Below are 26177 nucleotides of genomic sequence, written 5' to 3' on the forward strand. Positions count from 1 at the left end.
ATGGGTGAGGTAAATAAAGATGCTGTTGAAAAATACTTGGAGAACAATCCTCAATTTGCCAAGGAGTATTTCGACCGAAAAATGAGACCTGAAGTGGTGGGAAGTATCTTTAACGTGAACCCTGGAGATGTGAAGGAAGGAGTCAGCTTCAAAGACATGTCCCGTCTGGAGGAATGTAACATAATTTTTGAGTTGGTAACAGAAATTCAGGATGAGGCATGTGTTATGGAAAAGATGGTGCACAAGGCCCTGCAGAGGCTGGCACAGCTGCTGGCAGCTGATCGGTGTAGTCTGTTTGTTTGTCGTTCCCGAAATGGTACTCCAGAGGTAGCCTCCAGGATTCTTGATATCACTCCAACTTCCAACTATGAGCAGAATTTGGTGAAACCAGAAAATGAGACTGTTTTTCCTCTGGACATCGGGATAGTGGGATGGGTTGCTCATACCAAGAAGTTTTTTAATATACCTGATGTGACAAAGGTAAGTGACTTCTCTTGGGGAATGGGGTTCTGTGCATTCACTTCTTCCTGCCCAGGGTTTGAGGTAAAAATTGTTCTTCAGAAAACTGTCAGAGACAGAAATCCAGACCAACAACATGAGAAAAGCATCAGCAGAGATGGCTTAAAATCCAATAGAACCACATCAGTTAGGTGTTTTCAGTGTCCTTGCAGTAGTTGTAATGTCAATGACTATAATAATGGAGGAGAATATTAGATTAATAGAGACCATTAAATACCTGAGTTTCTGCTGAACAAGAGAGGCTTGTATCCTGTTTGCCAGTATGGGCTTGCAAGTGTTCTCTGATATCATTTCATGCTGCCATGAATGCATCTCTGAATCATTAAATTTGCAGCTTTTGTAATGAAGATGTATCCTTATTAGTAAGTGAATGAGGACAGAGGACGATGATGTCAACATACATGTTCAGCTTTATGTCAGTGTTTGATTTAAAATGGGTTTGATTTTGAGTATATCTGGATCCAGAGCTTTTGTTCAAAACGATCTGTAGAAGAAAATTATTGAGTCAGAGCTGTTCTGACATTTTTGAAGTTCCTATTGAATCTGTGCTGAATCACCTTCTTTCTTTAAGGTGTGATAAGAGTTTATTTATTATATTATTTATTAATTTTCTTTAAATATTTATTATTATTTATTACGAACAATTAAAATGGTGAGTGACCTAACAATACTGAAACACGCATGTGTGAGGTCTGCTTTAGAAACGGCTCTGAAATACATGGGGAAATGTAAACATGCTTTGAATTTTAAGATTTCCTGAAAAATAACTAACCTTGCATCATGCAAATGCTGGCATCTTCATTTCTTTTTAGTCCTCTGTTGAAAATCTGAATATAATCAAATGGTGCTAAGATAATTATCAAGATGACAGTCTGGATTCTCAGTATTTCCTATACAGTCAATTTAAACTTCCAGCATATTTTAGAGATAGAAACCACTACAGTGTCCTATGCCCCATGTAAATAATCAAAATATTTACACAGCAATTAACTATGTTTTGCAGGAGGTAAACAAAAATTAATATCTTTTATCCCGCTAAAAGTTATAAAGGACTACTTTAAAAGCTCAGAAACAAATTAATATTTATATATAGGAAAATAACATTCCAATATACAGTAAACTGCCTCAGATATAAGCAGGAATCAAAGGGGCAAACAGAAGACTGACTGATTTGAGAAAATCATCAGTTCATTTTCAACTGACCACTAATATCCTTTCTTCAGTGGCTGCTGTTCTGACAAGAAGTGTCTGATTTATTGCCTCTTACCACCACATGGGGAGATTGGAGGATAATCTGTCCAAGTTCATAAGACTGATTACATGAGAAAAGATCAGGAGGATCAGGAAAGATGTGCCTCCTATCAGACACTGCACTGCTTCTTAATATCATTATGCTAGAGGTGCCCAGAGCAGGGCTAACCAAATATTTCTGTGTTTGCAATAGGATTTGTTCAAAATTTTGTGACAAGCCTTATTTATATATGCTTAAGTAAGAGAACTTTTCTGTCCATCTGATCCTGCTAGGGGTTTTGTGCTCATAAATTGATTTATGTCAACTGAGTATCTGTTATTCGTCAATCATTCTAAGGTAATCTTTACTTAGGAACCCATTTACTCTCTTAGGATTACTGAGGTCTATGCCATTAGGTGCACATTAAAAATGCAATTCAACTAGGATTCCAATAATCTAAATTTGGTAATTAAATATCATTGGAATATTGATGTTTATTACATAATTGCAAAACTCACAGAGACTTCTCTGGAATCAAAGTTTGATATTTAAAAACAACCCTAAAGATCTCAAAAACGTCAGAATTTTCATTCTTTGTGTACAAAAAGTTGATATCCAAGTTCACATTCTTCACACAAGCAGAGCTCTCAATTATGTCACCAGAATCTTTATCTCCATAGCAAACCCAGAACTGCAGCTTGAGTCACTAATGTTTAAAGCATATAATTAGTCCATGGCAGCAGAAATACGCTGCCACTGAAGTCTTTATCACATTTTAGAAAGGATAATTATTTTTCAGTTCACGACATATACGCTTCAGTCAAACAAGATTGTCTGCCACCCAAATTATGAACAAAAAATGACAGGAAGAGTTAAGTCAGAGAAAAATTTTTCCCCTAGTGCCTTGTCAGAATACAAAATGCACAATGATTATTTCTAGTTGGCTATAGTACTTTAAAAATGTTATTTCTATCCACTTTTTACTGTTGACACAGTCCATATCCAAACAGCATAGTGTTTTTTAAGACAAACGCATGGTGTGACATTTTCATGCTTCAATCATTATCCCTTCATAACAAAAGTAAATGCAATAAAAAATCACAACAGCAATAAATAATTGAAAAATAAATTACTCCATTTTTAGTGTCTGGTAACCAGTTCTTTAGGGATTATCTCCTAACTGGAAAGGTACCAATAAACGTGAGGAAGCTCCTCATCCTGACTAATGCTCCAGAAAAGAAAAGCGAGGAAAAGATACAGACCTTTGATAATTAACTTAGTAGTCAGTCTCCTCCCCACAAGATTATGGACCTGTTGACTGTGAGAGCTAATAGTATTTAATCCAGGATTTAATAGTTGTGAGAACCAGGAGGCCAGGCAGGACCATTATCCTAATAATTTGTCTCAAATTATTCACAGGGTATAGCAGATTATGTGCCTCAAATATGACAAAGTAAAATAATAGGCTACAAAAAATTGATATGTCCATTAATATTCTTTTAACAGTAACTGATAACACAGACAATATTATACAGGAGAGTACAATTACCTTACATTTTTCCCCAAGGCATTATTTCCAAATAAAACTAAGAACTAAAAAATACTTCTATAAGGCGTATGTCTTTTTTGGGGAATCAAAATATCACATTATCAGCTTGTAAGAATCAATAATACAGACTTTATATATTGCTTTAATCCATAACCTATTTAAATTAAAGCACTGGTCCTTTCAATTCAAAGGTATTTGAAAACAAGGATTTCATTAAGGACTGGAAACTCAAGAAATAATATTATTTGTTTTAGTAGAATATAAAATTATAAAAATGGTGGGAAAATGCTTCAAAAGAAGTGAAGGCTTTTGGATTAGATCTATAAAGGGGCTGAAATATTTTGATGCTGAAATAACTAGCCCTCATTTTTAGAGGTCTTGCACTGGAATTCACAACCTCCAGTAAAATGAAGAAACAAGAGACCACGGGAGATTCCAAGTCAGATTAAGCAGCCAGAAGAGTGATTGTTGTGGCACCTAATTTAACCACTGGAAACCTATGGTACAAATCAACTTAAACACAGCTTCAAGTTGCAAGCATTGGTATCATCCCTTTGTAAGCTGATCCAGCTTCAGAACAGCAGCTCTACACTTTAACCTAGGGGTGGGAGAGACTTTAATTCCAGGCCTGTCTAAACTGACAGGAGTTTCAGATTAATGTGGATGTTCTGGTCTCCAGACTCCAGGCTGTCTGAGGTAGCTTTTAGCATGGGAAAATATGCAGTGTAAATGTTAATGCCTGCTCCTCCATTTTATCTTATCTTGATATTGAACACCAGATTGTCAGAAACTCATACTCAACAAATATTAGCTGGAAAAATGGAAACACATTCCAATCTTCCATAATGGCAAAGATTTAATCAATTTACCAGAAAATATTTTAATACAGGAACAAATTTCTATTCATTGTGCCTTCCAGAAGAAAACCCCAACCAATTATTTCTTTTTCTTACTATTCTAACAGGAAAGTTTCCAAAACTGAAGAAAAAAGTACATTAAAAATTAAAATTAAAAGCTCCCTTTTATCTAATTTTCTTTTTTCATGTGAAAACACACTTAATATACAAATCAAATTTCAAGAAGTTGCAAAATAGTCATTATATATGGCAAATGCCAACACGCATTTCAGTGACATAATTGAAAATTCAACCCCCAAGTGCTGTTAAATATATATTAACGTCTCCTTGATTCAGTTTCAGAACCCTAGTCATGTTGACAATAACAAAGTCAATTTGTTCTGTAATGCTAGTAAGTTACATCTTAAAAAGAAATTTACATCCCTGACAATATGTAATTTTTGGAGTGTGGCCTAAGAAAGGGGCAGGTAGATGGTTAGTATGTGCTTTTTATTTTCTATTCACACTTAATTATATCATTATGAAAGAAAAAAAAAATGTGAGTTGAAATTAGGCTAAGTAAAAGTAAGAGATGAAGCATTATAGCACTTTAATAACATCTATCAAGTGGTTAAAATTTTGAGAAACTTGAGCCAATGCAAGACAATCAGTGGAAGAAGAAAGGATCGGGAAGAGAAGAAAATCCTGTAGAACTACTAGAAAGAAAACCAGAAACCATGTGGAGATTATGTAAAAAAATATGTGCAGTCTGAGCTCATCTATCCAACACAGAACCTCCACAGAACCAAACCGTGAACTGTTTGCTCCAACAGGAGCAAAATAGTCATAACTGCAAGGGGTCACAGTAACCCCTTCTTCCTCTGTGCTTTACAAGGGGAAAGAGGTGGAGGAAAACAGGCATCTGCTCTCTTGGCCCTATCACCTCACCTGCAGGATTAATTCTTACCCCTTGTGTGTTGGGTCACTTGAACCGCAGGCAGCAATGCAGGGAGGAGTGGCTGGAAAGCTGCCTGGCAGAAAAGGACCTGGGAGTGCTGACCAACAGCAGCTAAACATGAGCCAGCAGTGCCCAGGTAGGCAAGAAGGCCAAGGGCATCCTGGCTTGGATCAGAAACGGTGTGGCCAGCAGGGCTGGGGCAGAGATTGCTGCCCTCTACCAAGCACTGGTGAGGCTACATGTCAAATCTTGTGCCCAGTTGTGGGCCCCTCACTATAAGAAACATATTGAGCATCTCCAGAGCAGGGTGACAAAGCTGAAGAAGAATCTGAAACACAAGCCCTATGAGGAGTGGCTGAAATAGCTGGGGGTGTTGAGCCTGGAGAAAAGAAGGCTTAGAGGGGCCTTACCAATGTCTACAAATCCCTGAAAGGTGGGGGTCAGCCTCTTCTCCCAACTAACAAATAATAGGATAACAGGAAGTGGCCTCAAGTTGTGCCAGGAGATGTTCAGATTGGATATTAGGAAACATTCCTCCATTCAAAAAGGTTGTGCTAGCTGGTCGTGCTAGCTAGGCTCTGGTGCTGGCTTCCTGCAAATCCAGGATATGTTGCATATCTCAGGGCCTGTTTAAAGAAATGATCATTGTATAGTAAATAGCTTGGAATCTCAACATTAAATGGAGCTAGTAGGAAATGTCTGCACTTGTACTATAGTTTTGGGAATTAGCAGCAGATTTCTTTTCCATAATTTCTCTTTTAAAGCCTATTTTGTGATTTAACTGAGAGCTGGAAGTTCAAAACATTGTTCTAAAAGATAGTTTGATTCAAAAGATCAGGCTCAAGTAGACTATGTCCACATTCATGTAGTCATGGAAGCACCAAGATGTTCTTCTGGCTCTGGTACTGCAGACCACATTTCTTGCTTATTTGTCTATGAACATGATTTCTTAGATATTGTGAAAAGTGATTTTCTTTGGAAAAAAGAAAGCGCTTAAGCTCCCAAGAGAGAGCTTGGGAGCTTAAGCTCCCAAGAGAGAGCTTAAACTCCCAAGAGTTTTTACAACTCTTTTGGAAATGTTCAAAACTCCTAGGAATTTATAAAATATCCAATAATGAAAAGTCTAAATCTAAGCACAATATTTTGCTTGTATATGCAAATCATGGGAGACAGGAGTCTTTGTATGTGCTGTAGGAATGCTGCCAATTCATTAGAAAGTATTTTTATCTTTCTGCTTCACACTATCTAGGCACAGGATGGCTTGTGGTTACTAAACTTCCTGTTTCTTAACAGAGACTTGTATTAAAATGTTTTATCCTTTGCAAAAATTGCATGACCAAAGTGCTTCTTCTGAACACTTCTGATCACCGCTGCTTGTACCTTCATTCTGGTGTTATTAAACAAAGTAAGACACAGCAGCTGAATCCTGCTGATTCAGCTCATTTGGTGTCTACAGAACCCTTTTAAGTGTTCAGAAATCCAGGTGTGTGTGAAATGTTTATTTATTCCTTCACAGCAGAATACAGTACCCTAAACCCAGGAACCTGGGCCTCACCAGGAACGCTAGATGCTCTTAGTGACACAGAGGGACTACAAAACAGGGTCAAGTTACCTGTTTAATTTACTGGGTTTCAATGGCTAAACAATCAGAAGTGCAAAACCCGAAGCTCAAAACCACACCCAAGTCCACAATGGTTGTGTCCGTAGATAATACATCCCACAGAAAACCGAGTATTTCCATGTCATAGCATACTTGTTTAGCAGGCTACAGAACTGTATTTGATTCTCACACAGAAGAAATAGATTGCCTGGTATTTTCTCTGGCTGTCTATTACAGGAGATGCTCCTGTGCCTTTTTCTGAGAAAAACAGAAAATAAAAACTCAGGGAGTTTGTTGGAAACAGAGAAAGCATCCCATTTTCACATGGACAATACATTCAAAAGTGGCTACATTTTCCAGGGACCTAAATAGAGCCTGATACGTTGAATGAGATTCATGGGGATGACACAGTCCTTAAGGGAATCAATTCTCTGCAAGAGAGCCCAGGGCATAAATACAATATTTAAGAGTTACTTCCAGACATTTAACTTGTTTCACTGAAATACAGCCCTAGAAGGAAATGTAAAATGCAAACATAAAAGATGGACTGCCTAAAGGCTATGAAAAACAAGGGAAAAGCCCACACTCTAATAGATGACATAATAAAATTTGGTCTTTCTTGTCAGAGTTGTATACACTATAAATTCAACCTATACTAGAAACAATTGCTAGAGGGAAGAGGGGCAAAAGGAAATTAAGAGGAAAAATCTAAAAAATAGACAAACAATTTTAGTTCTGCCATTTCCAAGCATTGTCATGCTTGATTTTATAACCTAGAAAATGCTTATTTGTTTGGGGTTTTCTTTAAGCAGCTTTATGCATAATCTATGAAAGCTGAAGTTCCATTATGTGGCAACATTCTTCAGCCTATCAGCAAGGAAGGCACCTTGGGATGCACCATGCAGATGTCAGACGCCTAAGCTAAGGCAGTAATGAATAGCAGCAGTGTCTGCCACCTCTGGGGATAGACAGGCAGTATAAGTGAGCTGAGTGCTCATCTCTGAAGAATTTTGAGTACTGACATGTTAGCAGTGAAATGTGAGGGGATGGAAAAGGCTCTCTGAAGACGATGTCTGGGTGTTTTAGCTGCTTAGTAGAACCATGGCACTTCTCAGTATGCATGCATCAACAGATTTCAAATCTCCAACTCATAACTCACCTCATTCAGATGTATTTTCTTAATAACATAACAACCCTTGACAAACAGATTTCCCTGAAAATGTTTAAATCCCTTTTTTATTAAATTAAAGAGAACACTAAAGCCTTTGAAGGAAACACCAAGAACTTCTTGGATATGAGGAAATAAAACAGTTATTCTTGAAACATGAACTAGCTTCACAATATTTTTACATTAAAAAATTAAAATAATAGCTTTTCCTAAACCCTCCTCAGCATTTGGTTTTGAGGGTAAAAATGTAAATATGGAGTATTGAGTTGTGGCTAATTCATTAGTCACATGGCCTTATTCCTACAGGATCACACACTCAACAAAAGCAGCTCTGGTCCTATATCCTATACCTATAACCTCTCCTTTCACCAGAAGAGCCTGTAGAGCTGGGACCAACAGGGATGGGAGTGTGTCAGATGGGAAGGAATGAGAAACAGGTCAGCTAGGTGAATACTTGCTGAGGATGCTTCTCTGCCATAAGTATTTTATACAGGACAGGAAGTACTTTTAAATATTGTATGAGGGAAATGCATAATGAATTTACTGAAATAATTAAATAATAATAAATATTAACATAGCTATGAAGTAATTCTCTAAAATGTAAACCATATATATTAGATTCCCAGGTATATGATCACAAGATCATATATTTCCCATATTTTTAATTCCTCAACATTATAATAAAGACCTGCACAAAACTTGGTTTCAGAAGCTATCTTCATAACCAACACCTCGGTTAAGCTTGTACATATAACTCTGCAAGATTGACTTAAGTAGTGGGAGTGGGTTTTTTTCAAGTATAAAACCTACTGCACTGTGAAATAGTGCTCACAGCATTGCAAACATCAGTTACCAAATAAAATGATCATTTGCTCTTGGCATGGTAATTGTGCATTTAACTTACAATTTTTTCCTCTTTTCTTTCAGAACAACCATTTTTCTGACTTCATGGACAAAAAAACTGGTTATAAAACAGTCAATATGTTGGCAACTGCAATTACACAGGGTAAAGAGGTGCTTGCCGTTGTGATGGCACTCAACAAATTAAATGCCCCTGAGTTCTCAAAAGAGGATGAAGAGGTAAAATGTCACACAATAATACAGCTTTTAGTTCAACAAGTAGTTTGAGTTTGACTCTATATATCAATTTAATACTTTTGTTTTATTTTTGATCTTTGTCATTTTTAGGTATTTAAAAAATACCTCAACTTTATATCTTTGATGATAAGAAATAATCATACGTCGTATCTCCACAGTATCGAATCACGAAAAAGCCAGGTATAGAAGCATTTTTTAATAAAAAGACTTAATTTTTCTCTCTATGTACAAACAATTATCATTCCCACTATTTTAAATTTTTTGCAATCTTATTGAAGTAAGGATACTATCTATTTATTCATTTTTTAATTTGTTAACAGTGATGCACCTTATGATTTCATTCTGGAATGCCTAGGATTCATATGTTTATGTTTTCTTATTGTTCTGAACATTATCCTCTTTCTCTTTTGTTGTAAATAGATGCTTTTGTGGTCTGCCAACAAAGTATTTGAAGAGCTAACAGATATAGAACGACAGTTTCATAAAGCACTGTATACTATTCGAATGTATTTGAATTGTGAAAGATACTCTGTTGGTCTGCTGGACATGACTAAAGAGAAGGTAAAAACTATTTTTCCTACTTGCTAGAAACTCCTAATGTGAAGTCTCCAAGGCACAAAGTTGCCATGCTTTCTAACTCTTTGGGATAATTTATTTAAAATCTAACAATGTTACAATAATTACATGCAAAATGTAAATGTGGCAAAGGATACAACCAAAATAAACATAAGGGCTAATTTTGAAATAATTTTTCATATTCATAATTCCATGTAAGAAAGGGTAGAGGTGCAGGTCTGATTATTGCTTTAGAAATATCTACCTGCTAAAAGAACAATTAAGCTCTACAACTATTTAGGGATAAGATTAGCCTGCAATTTCCTGGAAAACATTTCTTGTCTGGAATATAATTACCAATGTTTTCTCAATACTATCTGAAATATGACCATAGTGAACTAAGTAGAAATAAAAATCAAACTGTAATTCACAGATGTAATATTATCTATGAACACAGAACTGATTTGTTTTTTCCTTTTTCCCTGTGTATCATTTTCTCAGGAGTTCTATGATGAGTGGCCAATCCGGCTGGGGGAGGCAGAGCCTTACAAAGGCCCCAAGACACCTGATGGACGAGTGAGGATATTCATTTTCCTTTTAAAGAATTTTAAGTTTGACATTGAAGTTCTACAAGTCACCTAGATGTTTTTATGTTTTTATTTAGGAAGTCAACTTTTATAAGATTATTGACTATCTGTTACATGGACAAGAAGAAATCAAAGTCATTCCGTGAGTATTCAGTAGCAGATGGTGAAAGTGTAGTAATTAGACATTGCTGGGATAGAATAGCATGTCTACATTGTAGAAATAAATTAATTTCATTGTCTCTCAAAAGGTCACCTCCAGCAGATCACTGGTGTCTTGTCAGTGGATTGCCAACATATGTGGCTGAAAATGGTCTTGTAAGTACATAGCAAAACTAAAAACTAGCATTTTAAATCATGCAGCTGTTCTGATTGAACAAAAAAACTCCCAAACCTCCCCATGATCTAAATCCTCTACAAAAATACCATGATGCTTCCAGTGCCTTTGGTTCCCAGTGAAATAATTTGAATCAGTATTTGGATGGCCTCAGCACAAACGATGAAAACAGCAGGATAATTTCCCTCAGATTGTGGTGATATCAAAGGAATAACATGTGTGCCTGATGTCACTTTCCAGGTGTGCTAAATGTCACAAAAATGTCAAAGTAAGAAAATTATCACATGCAAGGTTTTAAATTTTTCTTAATTTCCTATATCTTCTTGCATAGACATACATAATTCAAAGTCATGCATGACAGCTATGAGTAACCTTGTAGAATTTTTAGTAGACACCTTAGTACTCAATTATTTCTTTCTGGAAACCCCCATGCCATTTTGAACTGGAAGTGATTTTCTTAAGCATTATGCTTTTGCACTGGGAGACACTGAGGGACTTTGCTACAAACATTCCAAAATGATGTCTGTTAGAATAACCACATCTAATTTAAGAGAAAGTTTTAGTTTCTGTAGCTAGCTAGGATGCTCACTATTATTAGCTTAGAAAATAAATATTCCTTTAAAAATATTAGACTAAGTTTTGATGCACATTATATTCCATTTCAACAATGTGTCATTTTCTTTATGCTGCAGATTTGTAACATGATGAATGCACCAGCAGATGAATACTTCACATTTCAGGTAAATTCAGTAATGTTAATAATTATAAATTTTGTAGAAGAATATTCTAGTTCTTGCCATTAATTGGTTATACAGTTGATTGTATAAATAATTTTGCATTTGATTGTGATGCACAAAAAAAAATTTGTTACACTGCTTATGTCCACAGCTGTATTATTACTTCCAAAGAAATACAGTTCCTGGTTTTTGGTTTCCCTACAGAAAGGACCAGTGGATGAATCTGGATGGGTTATCAAAAATGTCTTGTCATTGCCTATTGTCAACAAAAAAGAAGAAATTGTGGGAGTTGCAACGTTTTACAATAGGAAAGATGGAAAACCTTTTGACGAGTACGATGAACAGATCACTGAAGTAAGCTTAATGGGATTAGACGGTTTGAAGAGCTACATGATGTTAAAAAATATAGTGCAGTAAAAAGTCATTTTTATATGTCAAAAATTTTTCAAATAGGCCATATTAACATCTAGCCAAGTGTCTATCTTCTTCACAACGCAGTTTCTTAAGAATCTGAGATTTTATCTCGCTTTATAAAACTGAAATTTTTTGAGTGATCATTTACATTCCAGTGATAAACAAAAGTTGCTTATAATTTTACTTTTAATCCTTTGACTTTTTAATGATGGTCAGCATCTCCTAAGTAGCAGTGGGTAAGCAGGTATGGTGTGCTGTTTGCCAACAGATGCCAAGCCTGTGCCCATGGGAGTTCACAGAGCATTCATAATCATATGCACTCAGGCAAGATAAGATGCTACACAGTGTACCCAAGTCCACCCACCTGACTTAAACTTCATAAGCCTCAAAGTCCTGTATATAAAATGGGAATATTAATTACTTAATGAGCCAAATGTCCTTAGAAGCTGTGAGTGCTAACAGAACTGGCTGAAGGAAGATAAATGCATCTAACAATAGACTGGCACCTTGCTTTTCAAGGGGCACTAACAGAAATGGGACTTTAAGAAAACTTTAAGTTCAAAATTTCAGGTTCATTCTCTTGTCATGGCACAATCTCTGCTTTACTTGATTTTGTTGCAGACTCTCACACAGTTCCTGGGGTGGTCTGTTTTAAATACTGACACTTATGACAAAATGAACAAACTTGAAAACAGGAAAGACATTGCTCAAGAAATGCTCATGTACCAGACAAAGGCCACCCCTGCTGAAGTTGAATCTATCCTGGTAAGTTTCTGTCCACAGCCACAAAATTAAAATAGGAAACTTACTACACAAAACCTGAATTTTCTTACTCTTTTTAATTTTTAGAAATACAAGGAGAAATTGAATGCAAAAAGTTTAGATGAATGTGATCAAAAGGATCTCATCAGGATTTTGGTAAGTCATTAAACTGAAAATTCAGGTGGTGTATTTATATCAGAGAGTAATGTGTCCTCATCATAGAAAAGGTTGTGTATGGTGAAGTCCAGATTAAATACAATCAATGTTAGCTATCAGTTCCACAGGCTAGTGGAGTTGATTTAGTAACACATCCTCAACCTCTTCTCTCCTTTATGCAGACCCCACTGCTACCCACATTCCCAAATGTACATCAAGACACTTGGACAGTCAGAGTTACATAGACATTTTTATATCAATTAACATTTAGTGTTACATTTCTTACAATATTCATAGGGAAAATGCTATATCTATAATGGAATTTAATTTATTTAATTCTGAATATAAAAGAAAGGGATATTGTGGTGAGGCCACTTTCATTGTAGGTAAGAGAACACATGTAGGAATGTCCAGTGGAAAAAACTTTGAGATTATTTTTTCCTGCATTTCTGTAGGCAGAGAAGTCTAAAGAAAGTGACCTGTGACTCCACAGTGGCAAAACAGATTTGACCTAATGAATTCTCTGCTCTACTACTCTGCTACTACTAAAACAAAAATGAGTTTGTACTGCAGTCCTCTGGCTGCCTTAGTATTTCAGTCTAGAAAGGCATTGTCTTTGGAAGAAAGCTCCTATTTTTGCCCATTTAGTGCATTTCAACAGCCCTGGAGAACATGAATTGGCCTACTTTATCTGAAAAAAACCTCAAATTCAGAGCAAAGACATGCTCTGAATGAAAACACTGGATGAACTTCCACTGTTAATGGATCAAAACAGAGCTAGGCTAAAGAAAAAAAGGTCAAAATATACAGAAATCTGTTGACTTCCAGTACTAACCACTTCACATATCTCCTCCTATTACACCACATTTGCCAATGTACACGTAGCCATAGGGAAAAGATCTCATTAAACTCTTTTTAGTTAAGTATATGTGCATGCTGGAATGCATTGGTGTTAATGTTTTACTGGCTTCCAAACAACAGATGCTCACACAGCTTGCAAGTGATGAAATAAAAAAACATAACAGACAGTGTGTAGCTTCACGTGCCTTTTAAAGGAAATTTAATTTAGCAGCATGAAAATCTTAAAAAAATAATAGACATTATAAAATTTCTCCATGGGTAGAGCAAAATCTGATTATTCTGATACAGGCTCTAAATTTAAAAACATAATACTGGTATGAATTTTTAAATCTACAAAAACCAATTTGTTCTTTCAAGATTGTGGAGTCACAAATTCAAAGGTCTAATATCTTCTGCACTGCCAAGGCTACATGCAAATGCTTTATCCTATTATAAGACCTGGAATCCCAGATAACTAAGAGGATAAAGCAAGTGTTCCTAGATCTGATGATTCACCAAGTAATGGGTCTTAAAACAACACTGGTCTAGGTTTCTTTGTCCTTGATCTCAGATCTGCATAGATATAAAGGAAAAACCCAGGGAGAAGGAAAGGGATGGTCAGCCTTCTTTGTTGAAATATATGTATACATTCAGTTTTCTTTTTTCTTTCTCTATAAAGTGAAGATCCTTTTTAACTTCTGAGGAGGAAGAGAGTAATTGTGATAATAGAAGCTATTTATTGTGTTGCATCAGACTTCCTTGAAGAATTTTTGTTTGGATTGGCACACATTCTTTAATATAAGATGCTGTTCTCCCTAGGCTTTGAGAGAGATGAAGAGTGTTAGACAACAGTTCACCAATAGCACTAATACCAGTTAGGCTATTCAGTGTGAATCTGTATCTGGATCTATATACACAAAATAGGCAATTTAATTTGGTTGAGAAAAAGATGAATGTAGCCTTGAGATCAGGCTAAAAGTGGAAGAATCATGGGCTTTTATACCAGGGAAGAGAATTTCCTAGGACCAATATTTCTAAACTAAGGAAATGTTGAAATGGTTACAACGCATTTTGTTGGAATTCAGAGTAGGAATTGCCCAAGGCTTTTATCTACTAATTTTGAGAAGAAAGACAGCAGTGTCATGATTGTATTTCATAATTTAATACACATTATTTCATACTGACACCTGACACCTTTGAAGACATAGAAAGCATACTGTCCTTGAGCAGTATTTCTACTGAAGAAAATTTAAAAAGCTTTTCCAATTTTGTTCTTGACAGAAAATCCCTTGTTTTTGATATTTCCTAACAGAAAGAAGAATTACCTGATCCAAAAGATTTAGAACTGTATGAATTCCGCTTCAGTGACTTCCCTGTTACAGAGCATGGCCTGATAACTTGTGGAATACGACTGTTCTTTGAGATAAATGTTGTTGAAAAATTCAAAGTCCCAGCTGAGGTCTGGTTTATTTTTCTTCTTTATATTTATTTTTAAATAGAAGAAAAATAGCTGGTTTTACATGCTTTAATCTAGAAGTAGACAATACTGAAATATTAATGGTATGGTTAACAATCTTCCATTCTCAAGGAAACGTTTACACAATTGTCAGAAAAACATCAAATTAATCTTACACAATCCTCAATTGTGTAAGATAGGTAAGGAATTAAATTCACATGAATCTACGTAAGAAAAAAAATGCTGTTTTCATGTTTAATTCAATGAAAAGCGTTTGTTTTCAAAGAACTTGCAAAATTAAGTAATTTCATAGTCTATTCTAGTTATTTAATGGTAATTCCTTTGTTCTGCTTCAATTAACAGCTGTCTGTTCCCTTTTGTTCCCAATAGGTCCTGACAAGATGGATGTACACAGTCAGGAAAGGTTATCGGGATATCACTTACCATAACTGGAGACATGGATTCAATGTGGGACAAACAATGTTTACTCTGCTGATGGTAATGTTGCTAATATTAACCCCAAATTCAGTAACTAGTATTCTTTCAACTCCAGATGGAAAATTCAGGAAGACATATGCTCAGAATTACCTGTTTTCTTTTACAGACAGGAAAAATAAAGAAATACTACACTGACTTAGAAGCCTTTGCCATGGTTGCTGCTGCTTTCTGCCATGACATTGATCACAGAGGGACCAATAACTTGTATCAAATGAAGTAAGTATAAGTGATCAAATATATGGAAATGTACTCCTTTTAGTGGAAAATAAATAGAAAAAAGAAAAAAACTTGTAAGAACATAAGGTATCTATTCCATACTCATCTGGCATGAATAAATAATTATGCTACAGAAGATTTCTGCCCCAGAGGACTTCAGGCAGCTGAAACACAAAGACAGAATGCAAAGGCAGACTCTTAGAAGGATCTCCTGAAGCTGCAATCCCTTTTTAAGACTCTAGCTTTTTAAAACTCTAGCAATGCTTGGATTGTAGGCGACAGAGCCTCATGTGCATGAGGACACAAAATAATTAGTAAAGTAAAATAAAATCCATAATTGGATTACTTTTTTAAGTCAGGGCACAAGCACTTTTCTGGAAAGTGATTCAAGATGTGCTGTAGACAAGGGCCAGTTTAGAGGGAGACAGAATTTTTTGCTCTGTTTTCCACTACCTAATTTGACTAGTTCAGTTGTTCTTCTCCACACTCAGTTTCCTGATATAGATCCTTTCCTGAGGTGTAATCTTCTATGCTATACAAAAGTCTGAGTCAATAAGCTTGAATTCCACTGCTGGGTCCACAGGCCCAGAAGTTACACATCATGAGGTACATGATTGGCAATTCATGCTGTAATATGTTCTGAGAAAATAGTTTAAAGGATTTCTTTGAGATTTTTACCTTGTTTGTTATGAAACAATATTAATTCATTTAGATTTTCCCTTGTATTAAAACATTATGTATCATGGTGAGACCCACTTTTCCCCTAAGGAGTGAACATCCTGCCATTTAGTGTTTTATGTGATTGGTGTGGGCTTGTTTCCATGTGCTAGCCAGAGAACACATTTCTCAGAATGTCAAGTGTATCAGAAGATTACAATTTTCTGTCTAGTTTCCACCAGCTATATCTCCAGAGTGATTGATCCTACCCCTCTGACCCTGAATCCACTGCTCACATTTCAGCCTTTTCAGCCTGTGTGCTAGAGCAGTGACGCAAAGGGATTTTCTGATTATTGCCAGGGATTCTCCAGGTGACGTAGGAAAGAGAATGACAGATGCTGATTCTTATTCAATGGACTGCCTCTCATCCAAACAAGTTTAAGCAGGGTTGTAGCGGGTTGGGTTTAAATCTTCCCACTGCGGTCTTCTCTAGATGAAAGCCCTCTACATGAGGTCATATGCAGTAAAGCTATTTATAGAACTCCTCAGGCTTTAGCACGACAGTCCTAATCACATCAGAAAATACGGGTGCCATGTAGCAATCCACCTTGGGCTGTCTGCAAAACAGAGCTGTAAACCAAGGGAAAAAGGAGGAAAATACACTTCCAAACATGTAGAACTACCTTGAGCCCATGTAAGCAGGATGCTTCTCCCTTCATCTCACAACCCTAATCTGATACAGAATTTCCTCTTCTTGACGCTTAGTCCAATGTCAGGGGAACACTTTAAGACCTGTGGTAAAACAGAACAAACCTGAGCTATCAGGACTTTTGCTGTCCATAAAAATGTAATTTTGAGTGAGTGAAGTAGCTCAAGAGCATTAGAGGAATTAAATTCCATTATACTGTGTGGTGCAAAACCAGCACATTCTGTTACTTCAGATTTAAGTTACAGTTAACTAGAATCTCAGGGCACACAGCCCAGTCATTACAGATGTACAAGAGTTCAAAAGCCATGCCACAGAATAAACACTAAAAGATGGATAAAGACTACTTTTAAGGTACATAAAAGGAGCATAGATTAAACAAACAGCAAAACTGAACATGCAGGACAAAATTAAGCCATATTTTAAATACCAAAGTTTTTGAGTTTTGAGGCATCTCCAAGTTCCGTCATTAGTCAGTCACAAAAACAAAGGGAAAAAAGTTGGGTTTTTTTCTCTGCATCATATCAATAGCTAATTTACACAGATTATGCTATCATACCAATAATATGAAAGCTGAATAAAAACTATTGCCTTCAAATTATACATATATATATATATATATATATATATATATATATATATATATATATATATATATATATAAATAATTGCTTATTTTTCCACAGATCAGCTGCTCCCCTGGCAAAACTTCATGGCTCTTCCATTTTGGAAAGGCATCACCTAGAGTACAGTAAAACCCTGCTGCAAGATGAGGTATGTCATGGACCTTCTGCTCACACAAATAAACACTGAAGATCCAATTAAGTTACAATGTTCCAAATGTCACTGGGTCTCATGCATATCTCTAGGTCCACATAAGAAATGCTAAAATTCAGAAGTTTAAGACAAATTCTTATGCATTTTCCACTTTTATAGAAACATTAGTGATTCTGTCTGGAACAGAGTCACCTCAGATAGAAAAGCTTCTCCTCTGGGCCTCGCTCACACTCTTCAGGTTTTTTCTGTTTGCACTAAACAGCTGATATTGAAACCAGAGCAGAAAATGTTATATATATACACACACAAAATCTTGTCATTAAGCAGCTGTGCCTGGTTTATGAGGTGTGAATTCAGCTGCAGGCTCTGGCAGCTGAGGAACAGAAGATGTACATGGAAAGGCCCCTCGCCCTGAGGCCAAGACCCGGCCCACACCCTGCCTGGTTCACAGGGTGCTCCTGCATGGGGCAGCCGTCCCCAGCTGCCCTTCCCAGCAGCTCCCGCCGCTTGCCCAGGCTCAGCTGCCCCTCAGGGCCCTGCTCCTCCCCTGGGCACCGGCCACCCTGCCCTCAGCGGCATCAGGCTCTGGCCCGGCTAGTGCAAAACACACTATTTACACTCTCTGCCGTGTAGTTTGGAGGATGGTTTAACAGCAGGGCGTGCACATATGCACCCCTTCCACCCCTTGTTTGCAGCAGAAGGGCAGGCACCCATTTCACCCTCATTTTCCACTTCTAATCCCTGTGGTGATGCTGTTGCCTGACCTCATGAGGCCATGAAATAAATCCTTACGCTAAGCAGCAGCACTATGTTAATAAAAAACCTAGAAGGTTTATGATATGAAAACAAACAAACCTTTTTTTCTATTGATGGTGATGTACTTTTTCAAATGTGAGATGCCAGGGACTGACTCCTGCTCTCAGGCACAGCAGTTGGCAGGACCTCTGGAGGCTCTCACCAGCAGCACCACCGTGCCATGACACGCAGACCTTGTATCTCTGTTAAAGAAGGAAATAAAACCAAGACACTTAGAAAAAAGGCTGTATGATGGTCCCATTCCCTTTGCCTGAGGAAAAGGACACTGCACATACCATGGCAGGTCCCACACACTGCTGCAGGCAGTTGTGCCAACCCAGTTTAACAGGAAGAAAAGGGGAAGTGGGAAGCCTTAAAAGTCAGGAAAATTAGGTTAATGGAATGTGAATTTTTTATTTTTATCATTATTTTAATTTAAGGACTGTAGTTGGCCAATTTTGTTACCCTATTCTGTGAGACAATCTGTATAGTACAAACCAAAGACAGTGTTATAAAAGGAATTGAAATCCTAAACTTTCCACCTTGCAGAGTTTAAACATCTTCCAGAACCTAAATAAGCGCCAGTATGAAACCGTTCTACACTTATTTGAAGTTGCAATAATAGCAACTGACTTGGCTTTGTATTTCAAGTAAGTACTAAATTCTGTATAACTTCCTACTGAAAAAAATCAATCCTATCAAATGTAGAACTGTAGTTTTTAGTTGTTTATTTGCAGCATACCAAGATGTTTATATGCAGACAACAGAGCTCTATTTAACATTGTTGTTGAATCTAATTCTTGAAAAAACCAAGACATTCTTAGTTTGACTATAAGCTTACAAATTAGAGAATGCATGAATGTACATAATACTTAGTGGGCAATACATTTAGTAGGTCATTCCAATATACTTTTAGTTACAGCAAGTACTGTATACCAGAAGTGTGGATTCAGTAGCCTAAAAGTAAGGTTGTATGCATGTGTGACATTTAACATACCATACAACAGATACTCAGCATAAGCAGGAGCATGCTGAAAATGAAAAAAAAAAAACTGGCAGACATCCACTGATCCCAGTGCTAAATATGTCAAAGACTCCAAATTTCAAACTATCAATTCTGTTCTTAAGTTAGTGAATTAGTGTGTTTTAATAATGGGTATTTTCCTTAAAGATATGTGGAGACTTTTGTTTTATGATGGAGACAATTTAAAGTCAGAGACAGGTAAAAATTCATGAAATTGTCTAATAGCAGTTATTAAGATTTAGAGAAGAGTAATTCCATTATTTCATTCATTCAAAGCACAAACTAGAAGATTTATGAAGCAATAGCAAGACAGGCTTATGTTTTTGATAGTTCTTTTCAGTCAGGTCTTAGTAACTCTTGGGATTCTTGATGGGAGGGAGTGGCAGGGCATCTATTAGTGTTTGCTTCACTTTTCCCAATTCAGTATGTTACAGAAAGTAATGAACATATAATGCTAAAAAATGAGAATGTCACCCCAAAGAGTTTAACCTGAAGAGGTAGGAAATTGGTTGTTTCTTTGTCAGGAACTCTGACATATTATTTCACATGCCAGTGGTATGCAGTAAAACTGAAGTGTCTAGGTTACCTAAAAAGTTTGCATGCAACAGCAAAGTATTACTTTGATACTACTATGACTAGGATGGCACTTGAGAAAAGCACAAATATAATAAATATGATTTTATATTTTATTTTTAATGCAGGAACTCACATTCGGTAATATGTGCTTTATTGGTTTGTTTTAACAGGAAAAGAACTATGTTTCAAAAGATTGTGGATGCAATTGAAAAAATGGAAACAGAAGAGCAGGCAATTAAGTATATATCTATTGACCCAACGAAAAAAGAAGTCATCATGTAGGTGGTTAATATTTTACTCCTTATTCAATCGATTATCTAGGACTAGATTTTAAAAGAATTTGGGCCCCTTAACATGCAAATTTGGACTTAGTGCTATTGTCCAATGATGAGAACAACCATGATTTTAATTTAGAAACTGATGCCTATAATCTTCTTAAAATGTGCAAAATATTAATTAATTTGGCATCTTAAATTCCTTAAAACATAGACCTTTTATTTGATAGGGTTGGTAGGGGTCTCTGGAGATCATCCTGTCCAACTGCTCTCTCAAGGCAGGGTGACCTAGAGCAGATTACACAGGAACTGATCCAGGCAAGTTTTGAATGTCTCCAGACAGATGCCACAACATCCCTGGGTAGTCTGTTCCAGTGCTCTTCTACCCTTAATGGATATTTGTTCTTCCTCACATGGAGGTGGAAATTCTTGTGGTTTAGTTTATTGCCATTGCTCCTCACCTTGTTGTTGGGCAGCACTGGAAAGAGTCTGGTGCCATCTTCCTGACACCCAAAACTATACTCTTGTTTTGGTTTTTGTTTTCAAAGGGCTATGATGATGACTGGATGTGACCTGTCTGCAATAACCAAGCCCTGGGAAGTACAGAGTAAGGTAGGTATTTTTGAAGTAGACACTACTGCTTTACTCTCTGTTTCATTGCCCATTTGGTGCATGATCAATTAAAAAAAAAAAAGAAAAAACCAAAAAATCTTATTATTACTTGATGCATATTTAAGTACCTGTTGCTTCCAGAAAAGAACCTCTACCTTTCTGTCACTGTGAGTGTAGGTGGTCAATGATGTCTCAATCACTCTACCGTTGTCAACCCTTCTCTACTTGTCCTTCCACTAAAACTAGCTACCCTTAAATATCACTCAATTTTTTCTTTGCTAGACAACTTTTGCTACTTTCCAGCTATTTTTAAGGCACAGATTTAACAACAGTTAATGGTTTGAATTGTGTCTATTCTGAAGATCTTGGTGCCACTGCAAAGCAGCTTAAACACACTAAAATTCTGTAATACAGAGTTGTACATAAGTACTTCAAGTACTCCAGTATTTACTGAACATCCTGCTGAAGCTCATCACTTAGCCTTACAGGAATATGTTTTAGCAAAGCATAATGAAAATACAACTGCAAATACTTGTTCTTCTAAGTTATACACTTTACCAGTACTAAAAGACCCTTATATTGCTAATACTGCCTTGTTTCCGTTGGCAATAATCTGTTATTTACCCAGCATGCATCAAAATATTGCTAGTGATAATTTGCTGGGAAAAGCCTTAAGTACAGCAGACAGTGTCTGTATGTTTTTTCATGTTTTCTGGAAAGCCTTGTTTTATTTATTTAAATGTACTATTTTCTGCTGACAATTCCACTGAATTGTACCTCTTCAGGTTGCCCTCATGGTTGCAAATGAATTCTGGGAGCAAGGCGACCTGGAACGAACTGTGCTGCAGCAACAACCTATTGTAAGTACTAAATAATTTCACAGTGTTAGGGTTAAATTAAATAATGAGCAATAATTAAAATTAAATAATTTCACTGTGTTAAGCAATATTAACTGTTATTAAAACATTGAATAAATAATGAACAATGATGCTTATGAAATCACTGTACCAAAAAACATAATACCTACATATTCTAAATTACTGCTGTTTTGTTCTAGCCTATGATGGACAGAAACAAAGGAGATGAACTACCTAAGCTCCAAGTTGGTTTCATAGACTTTGTGTGTACATTTGTGTACAAGGTAAGAATAACTGGTTTTGTTTTCCTGTTCCAGCAGTTCTGATGGCACAATTAGTGATAAGACATTGCAGTAAAGAATTCTAGACAGCAGCAGTACTCTTGGTCATAGGGTGAGCCACTATCACAACCGCCATAATTTTTCAGTATTTTGTTACATCAAAGAATTGTTCCCATAGAATAAATTCAAGAGATGTAAAACAAATTCATTAAAGAGGAATACCCCAGTGAAACTTCAGAGTGCTGAGGATTTGTTATTGCCTGGAAAGACTGAGTTACAAAGTCCAGCTTGATTCTTCCTAGTCCCATTTAATATACGCAAGCAATGTGGATAGTTACAGAAAGCAATTAATAACACAGCAAAGGGAATATGAATATGCAATTTTTGGTGCATGTAAATATGCTGTTTCTTTTGTAAGGTACTGAAATGCCTACATTCTTAATCCATGTCTAGATTTTAATATTATCCAAAAATGCCAGGCAAAAAAGTGAGGTGATTTTTTAACAGCTTCAGAAATATCCTCATCTGTTTGGAATATATTACAGGATACCAGATTTTTAATTGTATACTGATACTGATAATCATATGATAAAATATAATGTATCACAGTTGTATTATATGAGTCATGCTGTCATATGTGGGATTAGGGAAGATATTAAAATGTGCAGCATATAATTACAATATTTTCCTAACAGACTATGTGCACAATAGGGCATTATTATCCCAGCACAGTATTTCCAACAATATGCCTTGGAATTAGATGTAATAGAAAAATTAAATGTTTTCTCAACAGTACTTCCCCAATTTCAGATTTAACAATTAATCAGTGCTTACAAATTTCTAATTTACTAATTTCATTTGATTGTACAGGAATTCTCGAGGTTTCACAAGGAAATTACACCTATGTTTGATGGTCTTCAAAATAATAGGGTTGAATGGAAAACACGAGCTGATGAATATGAAGAGAAGATGAAAGCTATTGAGGAACAAAAGAAAAAGGAAGAAGAAGCAGCTGCCCAAAAAGGTTAAGTAACTTCTTAGGTTTTCATTTACATATATTTTTATGGCAGCTAACATAATCACTCTCTCTCTCTCAAATTCACACATGCAGTACAGTTGTGCAATATTAAACTTTATGCTAATTGTATGCAAGTTCTAAATTAGCCAAGTTAGGTTTATCTTTGCTTGAAAGAGAAGTAACCTTTAAAGACTACACAAATCCAGTACAGTGACCTCATTTTCTGAACTGTGGAATTAAGTAACACGACCACCACAAAAGTTACATTTCTTCTATCTAAACTTAAAACTGAATGTAATTAAACCCTTGCTTATCTGAAATACAAGACATGTATCAAAATTCTGTGTGGCATCAGCCCCAAATGTTTGTTTGCAGTTAAAAATGAAAAACATAAGGAAGCAGAGTATGCATTCTGAACATAAAAAACCAGTGACAATCCCCACTTCTCTTCCAAGTTTAAGATAAAGCTTTTGGCTCTAGTTCCCCACCACCAGTTTCTTGGCTGAAAGAAGTTTCTTGTTACTCTCTCGTGTAACAAATTCAACATTGATCTTCCAAAGACAGACCAAGTCCTAAAACTGGAAGCACGGTTCTGCATAGCATAACCTAGAAGAGAATCTGATTTTATAGAAACTTGAAAATTGTCACTCAAGTTTAGGAGTGAAATTAGTCAGTTACTTTTATTCTTTTATTACCTGTGGAACAGCAGGTCTACAGCTCTGCCAGTCCATTGAGATGACTGAAAAGGTTCAAAGATGAAAAAAATCTATGTGTGATTAAAACAGTGATATATGGTCAGCTAGTTGGAAGAAGAAAAGTTAGTTTACTTTGTGTTTCACACATCTTTAAAATATAAAACAGTACTGAATAATTTATTTGTTAATCAGTGTCTGTGGGAAATAGGTGAGTATTCTTCACATTTTACACAAAAGAAGCTATTCAAGGCCACCCATCAAGTTACTGTCAGTGCGTGAAATAGTATAGGCGCCTACAAAATTGATACTAGGTTACAATAAAAGTAAATGTAAAAAAAAAGTTGTTGCAAAATGGTTTAAGAACTACTGTGAGTTACATGATTTAATCAATGCAGATTTTTGAAAGGGTTTAATAGAATTTAATAGAATGAGTCAAATATTTTGGTCTGTTCACACTGTGATACTGCTTACACACATTTTCACAGAAATTCCACCCTCCTACTTGCTCCCAAATTTATTTTCAATTACACTTTCATTTCTTTGAAATCATATAATTTTATTTAAGATTCATTTATTGCTGAGAACTAACTGGTTGTCAGTATGAAAAAAGTAATTTTTCCTTACACTGGAACATAACCATCTGAACTTTACAGAAATACCAGCAAAGCAAAACAAAACAAAACCTGGGACCTCCTTACACTTGCTTTCTCAGCAAAGAATACTACCAAAAAAAGTTACCAAAGTCAGATCCAATGCTCCTAAGTATAAACTTCTTAAATAGAAATTAAATTATCAATTTAGGAAGAGTCAGTTATTTCTACTCTCGCTTGTAAGTTAGGACCATTCTACATCATTGGTATTCAATGACTTAAGTCATTGAATTAAGAAATGTTTTTTCCTTATAGGAAAATAGGAAACCATACAGAGGCAAGCATGGACAGACTGGTTTACAGAAGCTAAAGATCTGGCCTTTGCATATCATACACAAAACAAAAGCGAATTATTCTGCATCCTCTAAAAATATGCACTGGAATGAGGCCATGGACATTTGTGAAGAACAGACCTGACACTGTCAAACCAAGGCCATGTAAATATATGGGTTTGTTAAGTCAGTTCATACAAACAAAGATTTGATACATGCTGAACCATGGTGGTTTCTCTAGAACACACTGACCTGGCTATTCTTAGCCATTCAGTAGACACAAAATAAACATGTTTGCTGAACCACTACAGTGGAAAGTTCAGAACTGAAGTAAAGCAAAATACAGTATTAAACTGAGAAAATCAATTACATAGTTAGTGTTGATTATATCCACAAATTACAGAGAGTAGGACACTGATCATGTGACATGTTTCAATGCAGGTGGAAAGGGTCGAAAATGACCTAGTAACATGGTGATCCACAGCTTTCAAATGTAAGTTTTAATTCTAATATTGGTATCTTACCTTAAGTGAATCTGGAAATGCAGTTTATTACATTGAAAGAATCTTAACTATGACCAATGAACATCTGTGGCATCATTTGAGAGAGAGTAACAGAATCAGTAGCTATAAATAAAAACATGAGAAGTGTCTTTCTCTCTCTCTTAATTAGTATTTACAAAGGGATTCATGCAGGGTTGGAAAAAGGTTTATGCAGTTAGGTCAAATTAAAGTTTTTGTATCATCTGCTTCAAAAATAGATTCACAGATTATATTAATTCAAGAGTTTCTTTCTTTTGCATGGCTTGCATACCTCAGTTTTGTATGTGTGGGACAGTCATATATTTAAATACTGAAACTTTCCAGTAAGAGTGGTTCAGTGTGTGTTTGGTCCCTTGACAGATGTTGGTATCAACTCCTACACTATATACACATATGTATATATAACGTGTCATTGTTTCTTATTCCAATATCCCAGACAAGAAGTGAAATTTCAGACAGCCAAACATACATGATATGCATAAAATAAAAGCAGCACACCATAGTAAGGAATTAGAGCAGCTAAAATTAACAGAAAATACTCATTTTACTTTCCTTCCTTGTTTTTTAACAGAAAGTGCTGCTGCAGGTGGTGGAGGTGGTGGTGAAGAAGGAAAATCCAAAACATGTGTAGTTTTGTAATTCTGTGTCTCAGACACTGTTCCTGCTACAAGAAAAGACATCTAGAAAGAACTTCAATGAGCCCCAGTGGATTTCTGCTTTGCATAGAATAGTATAGATCAATCTCTTAATCCTCTTAAACACTTGCCATTGGTTGGAAATAATTTTTAATGGATTAAAAAAATGGTTACAATTAAAAACTGGAAAAAATAATGGTGCAATATGAGTTAACTGTGTGCTCTAGGTATTTTTTCATGTCAATCAATTTACATACAGTACTTTTATTAAAATATATAACTTCTACACTG

General features: G+C 36.0%; 1 protein-coding gene across 2 annotated transcripts; it reads left to right on the plus strand.

The window, feature by feature from the left end:
- Window positions 1–26177, plus strand: PDE6C (phosphodiesterase 6C). Of its 2 annotated transcripts, none has more exons than XM_053949774.1 (22): window positions 1–480; window positions 8789–8941; window positions 9050–9139; window positions 9380–9520; window positions 10016–10090; window positions 10179–10243; window positions 10350–10416; window positions 11128–11175; window positions 11377–11526; window positions 12208–12351; window positions 12436–12504; window positions 14657–14803; window positions 15191–15298; window positions 15405–15514; window positions 17564–17651; window positions 18999–19099; window positions 20220–20327; window positions 20873–20936; window positions 21722–21796; window positions 21994–22077; window positions 22945–23098; window positions 25823–26177. In XM_053949774.1, exons 1-22 carry the CDS (start codon window positions 1–3, stop codon window positions 25888–25890), a joined length of 2589 nt encoding a protein of 862 aa, XP_053805749.1. In that variant the 3' UTR covers window positions 25891–26177. The 2 variants fall into 2 exon arrangements, with proteins under 2 accessions (XP_053805749.1, XP_053805750.1); XM_053949775.1 differs by having other exon boundaries at window positions 25847–26177.

Source organism: Vidua chalybeata, chromosome 8, assembly GCF_026979565.1.
Source record: "Vidua chalybeata isolate OUT-0048 chromosome 8, bVidCha1 merged haplotype, whole genome shotgun sequence".
NCBI lineage: Eukaryota > Metazoa > Chordata > Aves > Passeriformes > Viduidae > Vidua > Vidua chalybeata.